Source organism: Corythoichthys intestinalis, chromosome 12 (assembly GCF_030265065.1).
Source record: "Corythoichthys intestinalis isolate RoL2023-P3 chromosome 12, ASM3026506v1, whole genome shotgun sequence".
Taxonomy (NCBI): Eukaryota; Metazoa; Chordata; class Actinopteri; order Syngnathiformes; family Syngnathidae; genus Corythoichthys; species Corythoichthys intestinalis.
This window is the reverse complement of record NC_080406.1, coordinates 6,569,058-6,586,905: the sequence shown is the minus strand read 5'-3', so window position 1 is coordinate 6,586,905 and position 17,848 is coordinate 6,569,058. Positions and strand designations below refer to the sequence as shown.

General features: G+C 40.9%; 1 protein-coding gene across 4 annotated transcripts in view; it reads right to left on the bottom strand.

The window, feature by feature from the left end:
• Window positions 1-1,513: 1,513 nt before the first annotated feature.
• The window catches only part of bcor (BCL6 corepressor), a 107,077-nt gene continuing 90,742 nt past the window's right edge, over window positions 1,514-17,848 (bottom strand). For 2 of the 4 annotated variants that reach the window (XM_057853461.1, XM_057853462.1), the window contains 5 exons: window positions 15,393-15,559; window positions 13,876-14,021; window positions 9,324-9,401; window positions 7,553-7,706; window positions 1,515-2,490 (listed from right to left, as the gene is read on the bottom strand). In XM_057853461.1, the coding sequence (XP_057709444.1) occupies window positions 2,145-2,490; window positions 7,553-7,706; window positions 9,324-9,401; window positions 13,876-14,021; window positions 15,393-15,559 (891 nt within the window). In that variant the 3' untranslated portion in view covers window positions 1,515-2,144. Of the gene's footprint in view, window positions 2,491-7,552; window positions 7,707-9,323; window positions 9,402-13,875; window positions 14,022-15,392; window positions 15,560-17,848 lie in introns of all 4 variants that reach the window. The other 2 variants (XM_057853465.1, XM_057853464.1) reach the window with 2 other exon arrangements.

Here is a 17,848-nt window from a genome sequence, read left to right as displayed (position 1 = left end):
CACATTTGCAGTGGCGCCACCAGGGGGTGGCCAGGGGTGGCTGTGGCCACCCCTATAAAGTGGTTGGCCACCCCACTTGCCAGTATATCGTTAGATTGTTGTAGCATCAGTTATGAGTTTCATCCCAAATGAATGCATTTATTTTGTTTTGTTTAATGCAGGGCTGTCAAATTTACCGCGTTAACGGGCGGTAAATCAATTTTTTAAAATTAATCACGTGAAAATATTTATCGCAATTGACGCATTCGCGGTACGACTCATTCACGCATTGCCGCAAACAGCCTACAATGGCGCAGTTTTACTTATATACAGAAATAAGAGGTGGTGTCAAGTGAGTGGAGTAGATACAAGCATTCATTGGGGCCGTGCTTTTAATGGGCAAAAGCTTTGTCATCTCTCCCACAGCAACTATAAATATTGTGGGAAGCGACGTGGGGAAGAATGACAGGAGTTGATCTTTTCTTAATACCCTGTAGTGTACCCAACGCAGAGAAGATATAGCATTTGCAGCCACCACTCATAGTCATGGTTGCACCACTTCCCATCATGCATTTGGGCAGAACAGTTAAGTCGCTACAGTGTCATTTACTGAAAGCTCAACAAATACACTAGATGGCAATATTTAGTCACTAGATACAAACTCACATTTATCCTTTAAGAATTACAAGTCTTTCTATCCGTGGATCCCTTTCACAGAAAGAATGTTAATGATAATGCCATCTTGTGGATTTATTGTTATAATAAACAAATACAGTACTTATGTACAGTATGTTGAATGTATATATCTCGTTTTATCTTTCCATTCCAACAATAATTTAGAGAAAAATATGGCATATTTTAGAGATAGTTTGAATTGCGATTAATTACAATTAATTTTTAAGCTGTGATTAACTCGATTATAAATGTTAATCGTTTGACAGCCTTAGTTAAATGTACACCTTATGCCTAATATATACATAACACGATAAAACAGAATTGTTGTGGAACTCAAAATGTTGACTGGACAGTTATGGACTGTGCACATTAAATCATTAGTAACATCAAATATTACACAATACACCAAAGTATATCAGTAGCCGTGTCCTTAAGTCTTTCTGATAGTTTTCTCCTGACCTTTTTCCTGCAATAATATAATGAAAACCTGAAATTATGGCTTTTAGTTTTGGCCACCCCAAGATTTGAAGTGGCCCCATCTGGCCACCCCTATGAAAAATTTCTGGAGGCGCCACAGCAAATTTGGTCCTCCTTATAGGTGAAGGCTGAAACTCCTATGGAGAATCATTTGTATGACATACAATCCCCACACCAGCCACTGGGAGGCGCTGTGGGTCCATGCATGAATCTGATATTAGCGTAGACAAAGCTCATCTTGTGACAATACCAACATCTTCCTAAAGATGGCAATGTCGGATCGCGGCGTCGCGGACAATTTGGCTAAACGGTTTAATTTGACATTGACACCCAATTCATTTGGCTCCATTTAGTCCCACCAACGCCGAACGTAACCTGACAATTAAAGGAGCAGCACGCACATTTCATCTTGCAGTTTATATATTTATTTTTTTTAAAGCAACTTCTTTTTGTAAAATATAAATACAAATTAGGAGATATTTTAATTACAAAGTGAAAACAAAACAAAATGAACACCCCGAAAAAAGTTTGGATTTACTGCAGTAGCCTCACTGTTAGATATATACACAAGCTCTTTTTTGCCAAAAAAGGTGAAGTATTACAATAAAACTTTATCATACAATCAACGCTGTAGCTTTTGCGTGTTAAATTACAGACTGGACAGGAAGCACGATTTGAACATGATGGAAAAAAAACAACAATTATACATCGTGTGCTCCCTGTGAACTCAAATCGCACATTCGTTAGCACACATGCTAGTCGGGTTAACCGGAAAGAAAATGTGCGTTGACACGCCGTCGGGTTATCGGAAAGAAAACAATCTTTATGTACACGCGCACACGTATATGTACATACATATTTATTTATATTTATTTGTACATATATTAATTTATAAAAAATACGACCGTCTGTTAATGAGAGTCAAGCATATGGCTAAGCTAACACAGGCCGGGTCAGCCAGCAGGTCCGAATGTCTTTATGTACAGTTCCGGGGGAGGGGCTTATTAGGAAGGTCAGTGCTTATTGTGGAGGAGGAGCCCCACTTGACCGGCCGCCTTGATCCTGTCCTTCAGTTTGTCCCTGGCTTGCTCCCAGCGGTCGTCCAGGCACTCCAGCGTGGAGCCTAGCAAGGCGGCCAGCTCGGCGCTGTCCTCCACCAGGTCCAGAAGTTCCTTACTGTCCGGCTGGAAGCCCTCCAGCTCCTCCGGGCAGGAAAATAGTTGCGAGAGCGACGCCTGCCGGTAGAACTCCGCCTCGGACACGGTCACCACCTCCATGTGGGGGAAGGCTTGGCGGAAGCCGCGTGCGGACATGCGTAGACGGCGGAGGACGTCGGACAGAAGCAGCCAGTTTCTAGGACTGAGAGAGTTTTGAAATGTTAGATTTTCATCCTTTTGCAGTGAGTTTATCACTAGTAGACGTCCAATTCGTTTGAAGTGGGAGGGTGGCAGCGAATGAACGTATTCGCTGCCACCCTCCCACTTCAAACGAATTGGACGTCTATGGTCGTCAATGTCAGCCGCGGAGTTCATATTCGTGCTGCAACAACTAATCGATTAATAAATGAACAAAATCGAAAACCAGCGTGCATGTTTGAGACCACTGCGCCGAGGCACATAGTTGGATCCTCCTCAAAATTAGTGGGACTCTTCATGAGACACATGAAATGTTAAGTTATCAAAATGGTGAGTTTTCATTCACGGGCCTGACCTGGGCGGGGTACCAAAGTCAGGCGTTGTTTTGGGTTTAGAGTTTCGAGTTAATGGCAAATGAAAATGGCCAATTAAAAGGTCTGAACATGCTCGAAAACTCCCCAAATTTTGCACATACAGTACATAAAGTGAGCGATGAAATTTGGGGAATCGATAAAGTTGTGCGAGGGCCCGTTTAGTCCTGCTTGCATTTGTTCATTCGCTGCCACCCTCCCACTTCAAACGAATTGGACGTCTATGGTCGTCAATGGCAGTCACGGAGTACATATTCGTGCTGCAACGACTAATCGATTAATTAATTAGATCCCAAGTAATGTGAGGCTGCACACACGCCAGTAATTAGAGCAAGAGAGAGTTCACTGCTACATTCAGGTTCCTGAATCAATATTACCAAGTGTCAAGAGTTGGTGAATTTTGTCTTTTTAGTAGGGCTGTCAAAATTATCGCGTTAACGGGCGGTAATCCATTTTTCAAATTAATCACGTGAAAATATTTGACGCAATTAACGTACATGCCCCGCTCAAACAGATTAAAATGACAGCACAGTGCAATGCCAACTTGTTACTTGTGTTTTTTGGAGTTTTGTTGCCCTCTGCTGGCGCTTGGGTGCGACTGATTTTATGGGCTTAAGCACCCATGAGCATTGTGTAATTATTGACATCAACAATGGCGGGCTACTAGTTTATTTTTTGATTGAAAATTTTACAAATTTTATTAAAACAAAAACATTAAGAGGGGTTTTAATATAAAATTTCGATAACTTGTACTAACATTTATCTTTTAAGAACTACAAGTCTTTCTATCCATGGATCGCTTTAACAGAATGTTAATATTGTTAATGCCATCTTGTTGATTTATTGTTATAATAAAAAAATACAGTATTTATGTACCGTATGTTGAATGTACATATCCATCTCGTGTCTTAGCTTTCCATTCCAACAATAATTTATAGAAAAATATGGCATATTTTATAGATGGTTTGAATTGCGATTAATTTATAAGCTGTAATTAACTTGATTAAAAATTTTAATTGTTTGACAGCCCTACTTTTTAGTTTTTAGTGCGCCTCTTTCAGAGGTGAATAAATGAAGCCAATTCTATTGTTTGTTGACGAGACGTTACTACTTAGCACGGAGCGCTAAGCTAGTTAGCGATTATGCAGTCAAACACGATCGTTCAATGCCAACCTTCTCAGTTCAAGTCAGTTTAACGTCTATCGGTGTCAATAAAATAATCCAGAGGTTTAACAATTAGAGATGTTCCCGATCCGTACACAAGATCGGAGCTAGGGTCCGATTCGGTTGAAAAAGATCGAGTTTTGGCGATATTTAATTTAAAAAAACATAATTCAGAGCGCCAAAGTAACAAAATGAAATGTACGAGGATATCGCAAAAGAAACCCAACAATTGTACTAAGCAACATTTTTAAAGGAACGGAATCAGGTTGGGGGAAAAAATCGGCGAATTAAAGATTTTTTTTTAATTGCTACAAAGCAACAAAATAATTGAGATGGGCAAAGATACTACCCGAGGCACCCCCAAAAATATGTTTTGTCAGAAATTATGATATCGGAACGGTATTGGGTATCGGCAGGTCTTCAAAATGTGATCGTGACAACTAATTTTAAGGACCGTATTTTCCGCACTATAATGCACACCTAAAAGCCGACAGTGCGGCAACTTATACTGTATATGGATCAATATTGGATAAACATGTCATGACATTCCCTTCAGCGCAACCTCAACCACTACAACTACTACTACTGCGCCTTCCAGCACTAAATATGAAAGCAGTTTTAAAATAGGCCATTGACTGAAGGTGCGTCTTATACTCCAGTGTGCCTTATATCTGGACCAATTTTGGTTCACCATGGCATCACATTCCCCTTCAGTAAACCACAACCACTACTGCTACAACGCCTTATAGGGAAACCCCATTGGCAGTGTATCAAATACTTGTTCTCCCCACTGTATATGAAAACAGTTTCAAAATCAGCCTTTAATTGAGGCTTATACTCTGATGCGCCTTATACATGGATCAATATTGGTTAATCAAGGCATGACATTCCATTTCGTTCAGCTCCATTTAGTGGATACATGACGCAAACACAACCACTACAACTCTTACTACAACTAGTACTACTGCGCCTTATAACACTATATATGAAAAACAGTTTTAAAGTAGGCCATTTATTGAAGGTGCGACTTATATTCAAAGGCGCCTTATATATGGATCGATATTGGTTAATCATGGAATCGCATTCCCTTTAACACAGCTCCATCTAGTGGATACATAATGCAACCACTATTACTATTATGACCACCGCACCTTATAACACTATACTGTATATGAAAACAGTTTTAAAATTGGCCATTCATTTAAGGGGCAACATACTCTGATACGCCTGATATATGGATCAATATTGGTTAATCATGGCATGACATTCCATTTCGTTCAGCTCCATCTAGTGGATACATGACGCAAACACAACCACTACAACTCTTACTACAACTAGTACTACTGCGCCTTATAACACTATATATGAAAAAGGTTTTAAAATTAGCCATTCATTGAAGGTGCGACTTCTACTCCAATGCACCATATATGTGAATCAACATTGGTTAATCATGGCATCATATTCCCTTTAGCACAGCTCCATCTAGTGGACGCATAACACAACCCCAACCACTACGACTACTGTGCCTTATAACACTATATATGAAAACGGTTTTAAAATTGTCCATTCATTGAAGGTGCGACTTATACTCCGATGGCCTTATATATGGATCAATATTGGTTAATCATGGCATCACATTCCCTTTAGTTCAGCTCCATCTAGTGGATACATAATGCAACCACTACTATTACTACTACTACTACTACTACTACTGCACCTTATAACACTATATATTATATAAATATATACATATAACACATGACATGCCCTTCAGTTCAGCTTCATCTGGTGGATGCGTGACGCAACTCCAACCATTACTACTAGTACTACTGCACCTTATAACACTATATATGAAAACAGTTTTAAAATCATCCATTCACTGAAGGTGCGACTTATACTCTAATGCGCCATATATGTGGATCAACATTGGTTAATCGTGGCATGATGTTCCCTTTAGTTCAGCTCCATCTAGTGGATACATAGTGCAACCACTACTATTACTACTACTACTGCACATTATAACACTATATATGAAAACAATTTAAAAAATTGGCCATTCATTGAATTATGTGCGACTTGTACTCCGATGCGCCTTATATATGGATCAATATTGGTTAATCATGGCATCACATTCCCTTTAGCACAGCTCCATCTAGTGGACGCATAACACAACCCCAACCACTACTACTACTGTGCCTTATAACACTATACATGAAGACAGTTTTAAAATTTTGGAGTTTAAGAATTAGGGCTGCAGCTATCGATTATTTTAGTAGACGATTAATCGATGAACAAGTTAGTTCGAATAATCAAGTAATCGGATAAGAAACATAAAAAATTAAAATACCTGACCTGAGCCTCAAACAGTATAAAAAAATAAATAAATGAGGATATATGTACAACAATAGAACAATTGGCTAACTTACATTGCAAAGGTCCGCTAGCTTAAATGCTAACAAATGCCAATTTTTTTTTTTTACAATGCTCTTAACAAATAGTTCAAACACATATTCCCCCCAAAAAAACCGCTAAACATACCGTTTATCTAAATTCCAATGCAATATTAAAAAAAACATTAGCTCAAACAAAAACTTACGTTGGTTTTAACAGGGAGCAGCTGGATTCAGCCATGTAAAATGAGGCAGACCAGTGGGCAGTGTATCCACTCAAATTAAATAAACTAAATGCAAACACTTTCAAAACAAACCATTACAACGCCACTTTAATTAAACGAATACTCGAAGCAGCAAAATTGAATTCGAATAATTTTTATCTAATCGAATACTCGAGTTAATCGATTAATCGTTGCAGCACTAATTGAATTTGCAACTTCTACTACGATGCACCTCACTACAAGGGGTTAAGACTAAGGTGAATGCGCAGAGTTTGGCCTTTTGGCCAGGTTGTCGGTTTCCTGCCGGCGGCTCGGTTGGCGTGATTCCAGCAATCTGGTTAAAAAGTCAGATTCCTTCAGAGCCATTCATTGAAGGTACGACTTTTACGCCGATGCGCCTTATATACGGATCAATATCTGTTAATAATCATAGCATGACATTCCCTTCAGTGCAACCCCATCTACTGCTACTACTGCGCCTTATAATTTAAAAGTCCTTTGTGTAAAAAACAACAAAATTACACATGAAGTCTCCCCGAAAATGCATGAAAAAACCTACAGGCTCCTCAATGGGTGTGCGTGGAATAATTAACATAAACAGAGTGACATCACGACCAATCCAAGTGCTGCGTATAATGATTGACAGGTCAATGTCTGCATGAACAGTGACTGTCTGCTCATGCAGAAAATCATGACTTTTATATCTATTTTTCATCAGCAAAAGGAATACGTGCCACCTATTTTAAAATCCTGGTTGACAAGTTTTTTAGGGATCTCCCAAAAAGTGGAGAACGTCTGGTCACAAAGTCAAATTTTGAATTGTGACATGCGTGCCAAATTTGGTGTCTACGTTAGGGTAAAAGAATAAATAAAAGTGCTGCATTATTCCCAACACTTGGGAATGGCGGGACGCTCACCCGTGCGAGACGGACACCTGGATGTTGTAGCACGGAAGCAGGGGCCGGTCGGAGAACTCGAACTCAAACACCTCCCGCTTGTCGTCCTCGTCGTCTTCGTCCGGACCCGGCGGGTCAGCCAGGATGTCGTAGGCTCCGCCTTCCTCGGCAGATTCTGAAAGGCACAAAATGAAAGTGAGCCACGACGATATCATAGTTTTTGCGATTATCCGACGATATGCCAATACTACAATTATCGCTACAAGCGTCAGAAAATCATGCTACAATATTCTACAATCCAACTGTAACAGAAAAACTCATTTCAATTAACAGCAGGTTATCGCTAGTAGACATCCAATCCATGTAAAGGAACAGGAAAGCGGGTATTTTGGATCGAATGTTGAAAAACATGCCATTTTAGTCGAAAACCAGCGTGCACATTTGAGACCACTGCGCCAGAGCAGTTAGTTGGATCCTCCTCAAAATTGGTGAGACTCTTCATGAGACATATGAGATGTTAAGTTATCAAAATGGTGAGTTTTCATTCACGGGCCTGACCTGGGCGGGGTACCGAAGTCAAGCGTTGTTTTGGATTTAGGGTTTCGAGTTAGGGCTTCTTCATGGCGAATGAAAATGGCCAATTTGAAGGCCTGAACATGCTCAAAAACTCCCCAAATTTTGCACATACACACAGAGAGCGATGAAATTTGGGGAATCGATACATTGTGCAAGGGCCCGTGCATTCGTTCATTCGCTTCCACCCTCCCACTTCAAACGATTTGGACGTCTATGCTGTCAATGACAGCCACGAAGTTCATTTTGCGCCATTTCAGGTGATTTCCTATTGATTTTCAGTCACTTCCTGTTGATGTTGGGGCAATTCTGGGTCACTTCCTGGTCATTTACCATTTTTACTATTTATTTAAATTATAGAAATAATTATCATACATTAGTATAGTATAGCAAATTATTAGTAGAGTAAATTTGTAGCTAAATCTAGCACAGAAATTCATCAAGGTAGGCAACCCTCCCACTTCAAATGGATTGGACATCAAGTGCCGTCAAGGGTAGCAAATTATTTTGTCCCGAGTAGATGTGCAATCCATTTGAAGCGGGGGGGAAAAAATCGGATCTCTTACCTAAAATTTTCATTACGCTTGATAACACACTAGGGCTGCAGCTATTTTAGTTATCGATTAATCAATGAACTAGTTAGTTTGAATAATTGAGTAATGGGATAAACATGAAAAAAATAAAATACCTGAGCTGGGCCTCAAATGGTATTAAAAAATAAATAAGGATCTACATATGTACAACAAAAGAACAATTGGCTAACTTACATAGTAAAAGTCAACTAGCTCAAATGCTATAAAATACAAATTTTTAATTTTTATTTTTTTATAATGCTCTCAACAAATAGTTCTGACACATATTCCCACAAAAATTGGCTAAATATACCTTTAAACTAAATTACGAACGCATTAAAAAACATTAGCTCAAGCAAAAACCTAGCTTATGTTGGTCTTAACAGGGAGCAGCTGGATTTGGCAACGTAAAATGAAGAAGACTAGAGGGCAGTGTATCCACCCAAATCAATACAACTAAATGCAAACACTTTCAAAAACAAACCATGACAACACCACTTTAATTAAACGAATACTCAAAGCAGCAAAATTTAATTTGAATCTTTTTTTCCTCATCGAATACTCGAGTTAATCGATTAATCGTTGCAGCACTAATCTCAAGCCTTCCACAGGTTGCTAGCAAAAGGATGTTTGCGATTGGTACTCACCGCACACAGCGCTGCCGTAGAATTCCCAATAAAGGCCGGGGTCGTCATCCGCGCTGCCCTGAAGGTCAGCAAAATAATCTATGGAGAGAAGAGAGGAGCATGTGACTCACCAGCGGGAGCCCGGGGGGACACGCAACGAGGCAAACAATTGCCCTTGGAGACAAGAGCGGCGAATGGATAAACGGCAGTAAAAGAGGACGAGAGGAGAGCGAGCGAGAGAGAGAGGACGTGTTAGGAGAGACGGTGGAAGCGGTGGTGGGAGGGGGGGGGGGGGCTAATGGTCAGGGGCCAGCAGCCTCACCACGGGGGAGGGAGCGACTGTCTCTGCCGGGTTAAAGCTGGCTCAGTTCAGAGCGGGGCTGCAGACGGCTGCCAGGAACAAGAGCCACACACAGTTTTTAGCCGGCGTGCGTGTGCGCGCGGCCAGAGCTAAGTGTGTTTTCAGCACAAACACACGCGCGCGCACACATTCGGCGAATCAGAGCCGGGCTTTGTGCCAGCGCTGAGGCGTGGGGCGTCTGGCGTGTGTTTGGAGGGATTAACGGCCTCCAGATGAGTGGGACCAGGTGGAGGGAGGGAGGGAGGGAGAGAAGGCGGCCATTGCGAGGCATCGATCGACGCGTCCGCGCTCTTATCAAAGTTCAACACCACCTTTTTAGGAGCAGTCTCACACGAGGGCTCCGTGTGAGTATTTGACCCAAATTTTGAAAAGACCCCAAAGCATTTAACCCACAAATGTTCATAACTTAATGCTAAACATATGTTGCGTTTTTCCATCATTTGGTATTCATGGATTAAAATGGGGTTGGGGGTCATTTGACTGAGGTGGTATTGGTGGTGTGTCATTCAGTTAAGGTAAATCCATCCAGCCAGCCTTAATTTATCAAATGAATTAGTCATTTTTTGGTGTTTTTGTTTATTTTTTTGTCCGTTTTTCGAGGTTTTCCAAGTTTTTCTGCTGTTTTGCCAATCTCCCACCCATCCTCCTGACATACTTAGTTTTTGCAGTTGTTTTTGTCAAAAAAAATTGTTTTTGCCTTTTAGTGCAGTTATTCAGTGTGTTTTTTCAAGATTTTTCTTGGTGTTTGAGTTCTCAAGGGTTTTTTGTCTGTGTTTTCTGCACTTTTCCTAATTTCTTTATTTGTTTTACACAGTTTTTGGAAGTTTTGCCAATTTTACCAGTAGTTTTTGCAGGTTTTTTTTTTTTTTTTCTCCATGGCTTTTTGGTTCGTTATTTTTTTTTTTTTAAATGTGTTTTCGTTTTTCTTTTTTTTTTTTAAATCTGGCTTTTTTGTTTGTGTTTTTAATTGTGGTGGGTTTTTTTGTGTCGTTTTCCGAGTTTTTTTTTTTTTTTTTTTTTTTTTTTGTATTTGCATTTTCCATGGCTTTTTTGTTCTAGGGGTTTTTTTTTGTCCTTGGTGGGAGTTTTTTTTTTTGGTAGTTTTTCCCCAAAGAATTTTGCGTTTTTTGCAGTATTTGTTTCTTTGCGACTTTTCGAGGTTTTTTAGTGTTTTTCTGGGTTTTTGTTGTGTTTTTTGTAGTTTTTGGAAGTTTTACCAATTTAATGTGCAGTTTTCACAGTTAAGAGGTTTTGTTTTTTGCAGTTTTGCTAGAGGTTTTGCAGTTTTTTTCTTTCTTTTAGCTGCAGTTTGTTTTTTATTTTTCAAGATTTTTCATAGCTTTTTGGTTCCCAAGGTTTTTTTGTTGTTGTGTTTTTATTTTTTTTGTTTTTTTTTTTTTTTGCAGTTTTTGGAAGTTTCGTGAATTTTATCTGGAGGTTTTTTTTCTCAATTTTGCTTATGTTTTCTGGAGTTTTTGCAGTTGTTTTTCTTCTTTTTCTGTTGTTGCGTTTTAATGCAGTTTTTTGGTATTTTTTTAAAGATTTCCATGGCTCTTTGGTTCTCAAGGTTTTTTTTTTTGTTGTGTTTTTAAAAAATAATATTTTGGTGTGGGTTTCTTCCGTTTTTTTTTTTTTTTTTTTTTGGGGTAGTTTTTCAGGGTTTTGCCGATTTTCCCCCTAGAATTTGGTGGGGGTTTTTTTTGCAGTATTGCCAATTTTTTCCCCCCACAGTTTTTGCAGATGGTCTATTTTCTGTTTTATTGCAGGTTTTTTTTTTTTTGCCTTGTAGTGCAGTTTTTATGTATTTCGAGATGTTCCATGTTTTTTGTGTTTAATCCTATTTCTTCTGGGTGGTTTTTTTGGCAGTTTTTCCAGGTTTTGCCAAATTTTTCCGCAGATTTGGGTTCTTTGCCGTTTTTGCAGTTAAGTTTTTTTTCTCTTTACATTTTAGTGCAGTTTTCATGTTTCAGCTTTCATGGGTTTTTTGGGGGGTGTTTTCTGCAGAATTTGTTTTTTGTTTTGTGGCTGTTTTTTGTATGTTTTACCCACAAAATATACAAATAACATGACAAGTCAGCATTCAAGAACAACTGTAACAAAGTTTTAAAAAGAATCGTGGTGCTTCTCTATTAAATTTCCCAGTTTGCCCTGCTAATCTGCCTCAAACTCATGCCTGACCAATAGCAGCCCCCTGCCATCATTACGACGGAGGACTTTAAACCTTGCGCATTTTATCAAATACGACCCTGGAAATCTGAAGGCAAAAAAGTTCCCCCACCATTAATATGAACCTCTTAAAAGCCTCAGCTTTCACATTTTCTCTTCCGTTTTCACCCTGATTAAATCACTTTTAATGAGTCCAACCTGACACGATCCCATTCTCCCCATCTCGGGTTACCTGGGAATGGCGCGCGCGGTCCGTAACGCACTCTACAAAAGCAAAGTCTCCGGGCCGAAGCGAAGCCCATTTCCTCACGTACGCTGAGCAAACACGGTCGGGCGTTGCTAAGTAACCAGATAGAGGAGCTCAGAGGCAACGGCGCGCGGTCCCGCGGGCTCAAACTCCCTCGTCTAACAGGTGGTCGAGGGAGGGAGGGGGGACGAGGGGCCCGCCGGAGGGCCGACCGCGGGTTGACGCGTCCGCTGACGGCCGGGGGGGGGGGGGGGGGGGGGGGAGCGCGGGGTGAAAAATGGGGGAGGGTCGCTAAGCCCGATTCGGAGAAACAGGTTGCGCGGAGGTCGAGGCGCTGAAAGAGCTGAGAAAAAAGATCGCGGCGCGGCGTTTGGGGATTGGCTGATACTGAGCGGCTGTTTTAACATTTGAACCCTCATCGCCTGCATGTGCCACCCACGCTTTTTATCTTTTGTGCATTTTGTAATAGGTGAAACTTTCCCCTAGTTTGTGAGGGCTGTCAGGCCAGAAGTGGCAAACTTTTTGGCCGGACGCTGTTTTTATAGTCTATGTTTGTTGTATGTTTTAAAGATTTTCCATGGTTTCGAAGGATTTTTTTGGGTATGTTTTCCAGGTTTTGACTTTTTTTTTTTGGAGGGGGGGGGGGGGGGGGGGTTGTTCGTTTTCTTTTGGCTTTTAGTACAGGTTTTCGATTTTATATTTTTTTCGGAGATTTTCCATGGATTTTATTGTGTTTCTGATTTTGGTGGGGGTTTGTTTACTTTTGGGTTTTTTGGCAGTTTTTCCAGGTTTTGTCAAATTTTTCTGCTGTTTTCAAAGTTTGGAGTTCTTTGCAGATTTGGCAGTTTTTAACGCAATTTTTGCAGTTGGTGTTTTTTTGCGTTTTTTTTTTTTTTTTTTGCCTTTTGCCAGTTATTTATGTATGTTTTTTTTTCATTTTCCATGGTTTTGTGATGTTTGAAATGAGTTTTTTGTGTTTTCACCAGATTTTGACCAATTTTGGGGGGTATTTTTTTCCCCTCTATTTTGGTTTATAGTGCAGTTATTTTTTCTGGAAGAATTTAAATGGTTTTCAAGGTTTTTTTTCTGATTTTGGTGGGGGTTTGTTTTATCTTGCTTTTGGTTTTCTTTTTGCAGTTTTTCTACATTTTTCAAATTTTTGGAGGATTTAAATGTTTTTTGTGAGGTTTCTGAGGTTTTGCATTTTTTCCAGGTTTTGCCAAATTTTCTGCAGTTTTCAGAGTTTGGTGTTCTTTGCAAATTTGCTGATTTCTTGACAGTTTTTGCAGTTGGTTTGTTTTGTTTTTTTTGCAAGCTTTCTTGGCTTTTAGTGGCGTTTTTCTTGCATTGTTTTTTTGTGTGTGTTTTCTGCAATCTTTGGGTTTTTCTTATGTCTTGGGTTTTTAAAGCAGTTTTTCCTGGTTTTGCCAAAATTTTCTGCAGTTTTCGTAGTTTGGTGTTCTTTGCAGATTCGCCAATTTCTTGACACAGTTTTAGCTGATTTTTTGTTTTTTGCTGTTATTGGAGTTTTTCATGCATTTTCCATGGTTTTGGGGGTTTTGGTGTGTTTTCTGCAATCTGGGTTTTTGTAGTAGTTTTTTTGGGGGGGATTTTGGTGGCTTTTTTTTTTTTTTTGCAGTTTTTCCCAAGGTTTTGCCCATTTTTCCCCGCAGTTTTCGAAGTTTGCTGAACCTTCTATACAACTACTGGGATTTACAAAAACATGGCACGACAGAATTTAACAATAACTGACAAAAATCGATGCAAATCAAGAGAAAAGCCAGGTTATATGAGCTTACCGGTGAGGAAGCGCTCCATGATGTCGCTGTGGGTCATTTTGAGAAGGCCCCGGCCGGAGTACGTTGCCAGCGTGGGGTCGGCCCCGTAGGACAGCAGGACCCGCACCACGTCCAGGTGGTCATTCTCCACCGCGTCGTGAATGGGTCTGAAAAAAAAAAAATCGCATGCCATCACTTTAAGCATCCTGTTCATGCATCGCCTTGAGATAAGAGTTTTCTTGCACTGTTGTGTGATGAAATAAATCAGCAGGAAGTGACCTGCAAATGCCTGCTACAGACTGGCTGTGAATGCTCTGGTTTCAGCGCCATTGAATTCGGGCCACTAGCGGGTCACTTCCTGCCATTGACAGTGCTAGACATCCAATTCATTTTAGTGGGATTGGATGTCTAGCACTGTCAATGGCAGTCAGTGAGCTAATGTAGACATTGCTGCGAATTGCAATGAGTTTATCACAAACAGACGTCCAATCCAGTTCAAACGGATCGGACGTCTATGGCTGTCAGTGGCAGCCAATGCCAGGCAGTGAGTTGATTTGGGGCACTTATGGGTCACTTCCTGTAGATTTTGGGCCACCCGCAGGTCACTTCCTGTCGATTTTGGGCCACTTCCTGTCGATTTTTGGGCCACTCGCAGGTCACCTCCTGTCGATTTCAGGCCATCCCCTGTCAATTTTGGTCCACTCCCTGTCGATTTTGTGTCAATTACTGGTCACTTCCTGTCGATTTTTGGGCCCTTTTAGATCACTTCCTGTTGATTTGTGCCAATTTTGGGCCGCTCCCTGTCGAATTCGGGCCGCTTCCTGTCGAATTCGGGCCACTTCCTGTCGAATTCGGGCCATTTCCTGTCGAATTCGGGTCACTTCCTGTCGAATTCGGGTCACTTCCTGTCGGTTTCGGGTCACTTCCTGTTGGTTTCGGGTCACTTCCTGTTGGTTTCGGGTCACTTCCTGTTGGTTTCGGGTCACTTGCGGTTCACTTCCTATCAATTTTGGGCCACTTCCTGTCGATTTTGGGTCACTTTCGTGTCATTTCCTGCTGATTCTGGGGCATTTAGGGATAACTTCCTGCCGATTTTGAGCCATTTATGGGTCACTTCCTGCTGATTTTGAGCCACTTACGGGCCACTTCCTGTTCAGTAACCCAAAATTAGCAGGCAGTGACCCAAGAATGCCCCCAAATGCATAGGAAGACAGTCAAAATCAACAGGAAGTAACCTACAGATACACTGCCAAAGAGTTTTCCCATTGGCAGTGTATCAAATACTTGTTCTCCCCACTGTATAAATGCCATAAAAACGAACAGAAAGTGACATGTAAATGCCCACAAAAGACTGGTTTCAGTGCCATTGACTGCGTTAGACATCCAATCCATTTTTATATAAATTTACATCTATTCTAATGGAAGTTGGTTCATTTTCCTTTTAAACAGTGACATGTTTTTAAAACGATATATCGATTCTTGGCGGGAGCATATCGGTTACTTTTCGGGCTACAAAGTATCTCGATATATTGTCGTACCTGGTTCCATCCTGCGCGCTGCAGTTGATGTCGGCGCCGTAGTCCAGCAGATGTTGGACAATGCTGAGCCAGCCGCGGGCGCAGGCCTCGTGAAGGGCGCAGTAGCCGGCGTAGTCCCTGTGATTCACCTCGCACACTCGGTTCTCCAGGCAGTAGAGCACTACCTCCTGTAGGGAGCCAACACAAGCGAGACGCTTCAGTACGGGAGGGAAAAACAACAGAGTCATCCAAAGACAGACGGCTTCTAGCATATAAAGTTTCCCGTGGCAGCCAAATTAGGGGAAGAGGGAGGAGGGGAAGGGGAAACGAGCGTGTTCCTGCGCTGGACTAACATAAAACTCGCACACAAACGCTCCATAATGCCGCAGCTGGCGGCGAACGAAGCCAGGAGACCGAGTATGACTCAACGCCGCGTCGCCCGCCAGATTCCGAAGGCACGCACGCGTGCGGAGACGGTCGCGGCGGGCCCGGGCGGCGAGCGTGGCGTAATGGAAGCGGAACAAAGAGATTTGATGGAAGCACTCAAGAGCTGGAAATGTTTTCTCTGGTCTCGGGGCCGCCATCCGGCAGAAAAAAAAGACGGGGCTGCATTTTATTGGACCGCCGCGGCGTCTGCCGCTACTAAAAGGAAGAAACGAGGGCGTTCGGTTGTGACAAGAACTCGTTACGTGTTCCTGGAACCTCCGCATCAGACGCAAATTTAGATCAAAATGATGTCAATGGTTTGCACTGTAAAATGTTTCGTTTGTGCTATCATTTTTGAGATATTGACAAGTCTTTTATAAGTCAATTAAAGGTCAACCAGACCCTCTTTTTGGTTAAAAATGGCTCAAAATGGTGTCGGGTGAATTTTGGCGAGATTTTACAGTTGCACTTTTTTTTCTGGGAGTGTTCTTAAAGGGGTTTGAACTCTATTAGCTTCCATTTAGTATGTAAAATGAATTGATTACTCCAAGCATTAGCATTAGCATTGAAAATCCTAGATTGTGGAGGCGCCATCTTGTGGAAATTTGAAGCATCGCTTGCGATTGAAATGTCACAGTTGGCTTTCAAACTTACGGCTTCATATGCAAATTTAATGGGTTAGATCTCTGTAGGTCTCCATTTAGTGCGGAAAATTCTAGACTGCAAAATTAGCACCAAAAAAATGCTAATTTTCACCTGAGCAACACTGGGCCAAACTGCTAGTCGTATCAGAGATATTGAGATCTCGCCCCCCATTTACTGAAAAATTGACCGGAAGCATTGTTCTTTTATGCTATGTTTGCGCTGTAAAAAATTCCGTTTGTGCTGCTATCGTTGTATAAATATTAGTGCGGCAACAATTAATCGATTAACTCGAGTAATTTGATTAGAATAAAAGCGTCAAATCAGATTTTGCTGCTTCAAAGTTTCGTTTAATTACAATAATATTGTAACGGTTTTTAAAGTGTTTGCATTTAGTTTTGATTTGGGTGTATACACGGCCCTCTAGTGGAAAACAGTAAATATGACTTAACAAGGTTAAACCCAGCTGCTCCCTGTTAAGACAAACATAAGTTAAGTTTTTGTTTGAGCTAATGTTTTTTTATGCATTCATAATTTAGAGTTTTGTGGGAATATGTGTTTGAACAATTTGTTAAGAGCTTTGTAAAAAAAAAAAAAAAAACGCTAGCATTTATTAGCATTTAAGCTATCGGACGTCTCCTATGCAAGTTAGCCAGTTATTTTGTTGTATTTAGATCCTTGTTTATTTTTTTTTACCGTTTGAGGCCAAGTTCAGTAATTTTCAATTATTTTTAAATGCATTTATTGCTCCTGTGAAGTGCAGTCGGGAATGATTGGAATTGAATCTGGAGCAAAAAAACATGATCGGAACAACCCTATATATAATATCGGATTTATTGGGATAACGTCATAATTCCTATTACCGGACCGATAATTAGCGAACCGAAAATTATCTTGCACCTCTAGCCATTTTTAATCAAAATGCTTGACCTCAGACCGACCTATATAAGAATTGTAAATATCTCAAAAATGACAGCAGCACAAACGTAGCACAAACGAACGGCACCAGTTCGGGTCCATTTTGCAGGAGATGGGGGCTGAGTGACGTCATCACTACAAATTAAAAGCAGAATATCTACAAAACCTTTACGGCACAAACCATCACAAACGATTGACACAATTTTTCGCCATTTTTAATCAGAATGGTTGACCTCAGATTGACCTATAAAAAAATGGTAAATATCTCAAAAACAATAGCAGCACAAACGAAAGTTTTTAAAGCACAAAAATTGCGTCTGATGAGGGGGTGCCAACTTCGAGGAAGCATTCTAAGAGGTATACTACTAATCAAATTGCAATCAGCAAGGTTTGGAAACGAGCGTTTTAATGACGTCACCCGCGCATAAACGCTTAGTCGCCGTCCCTCTAACCGCCCGCCGCCGAGACCTCCCTCCTGTGAACCTTGGGAA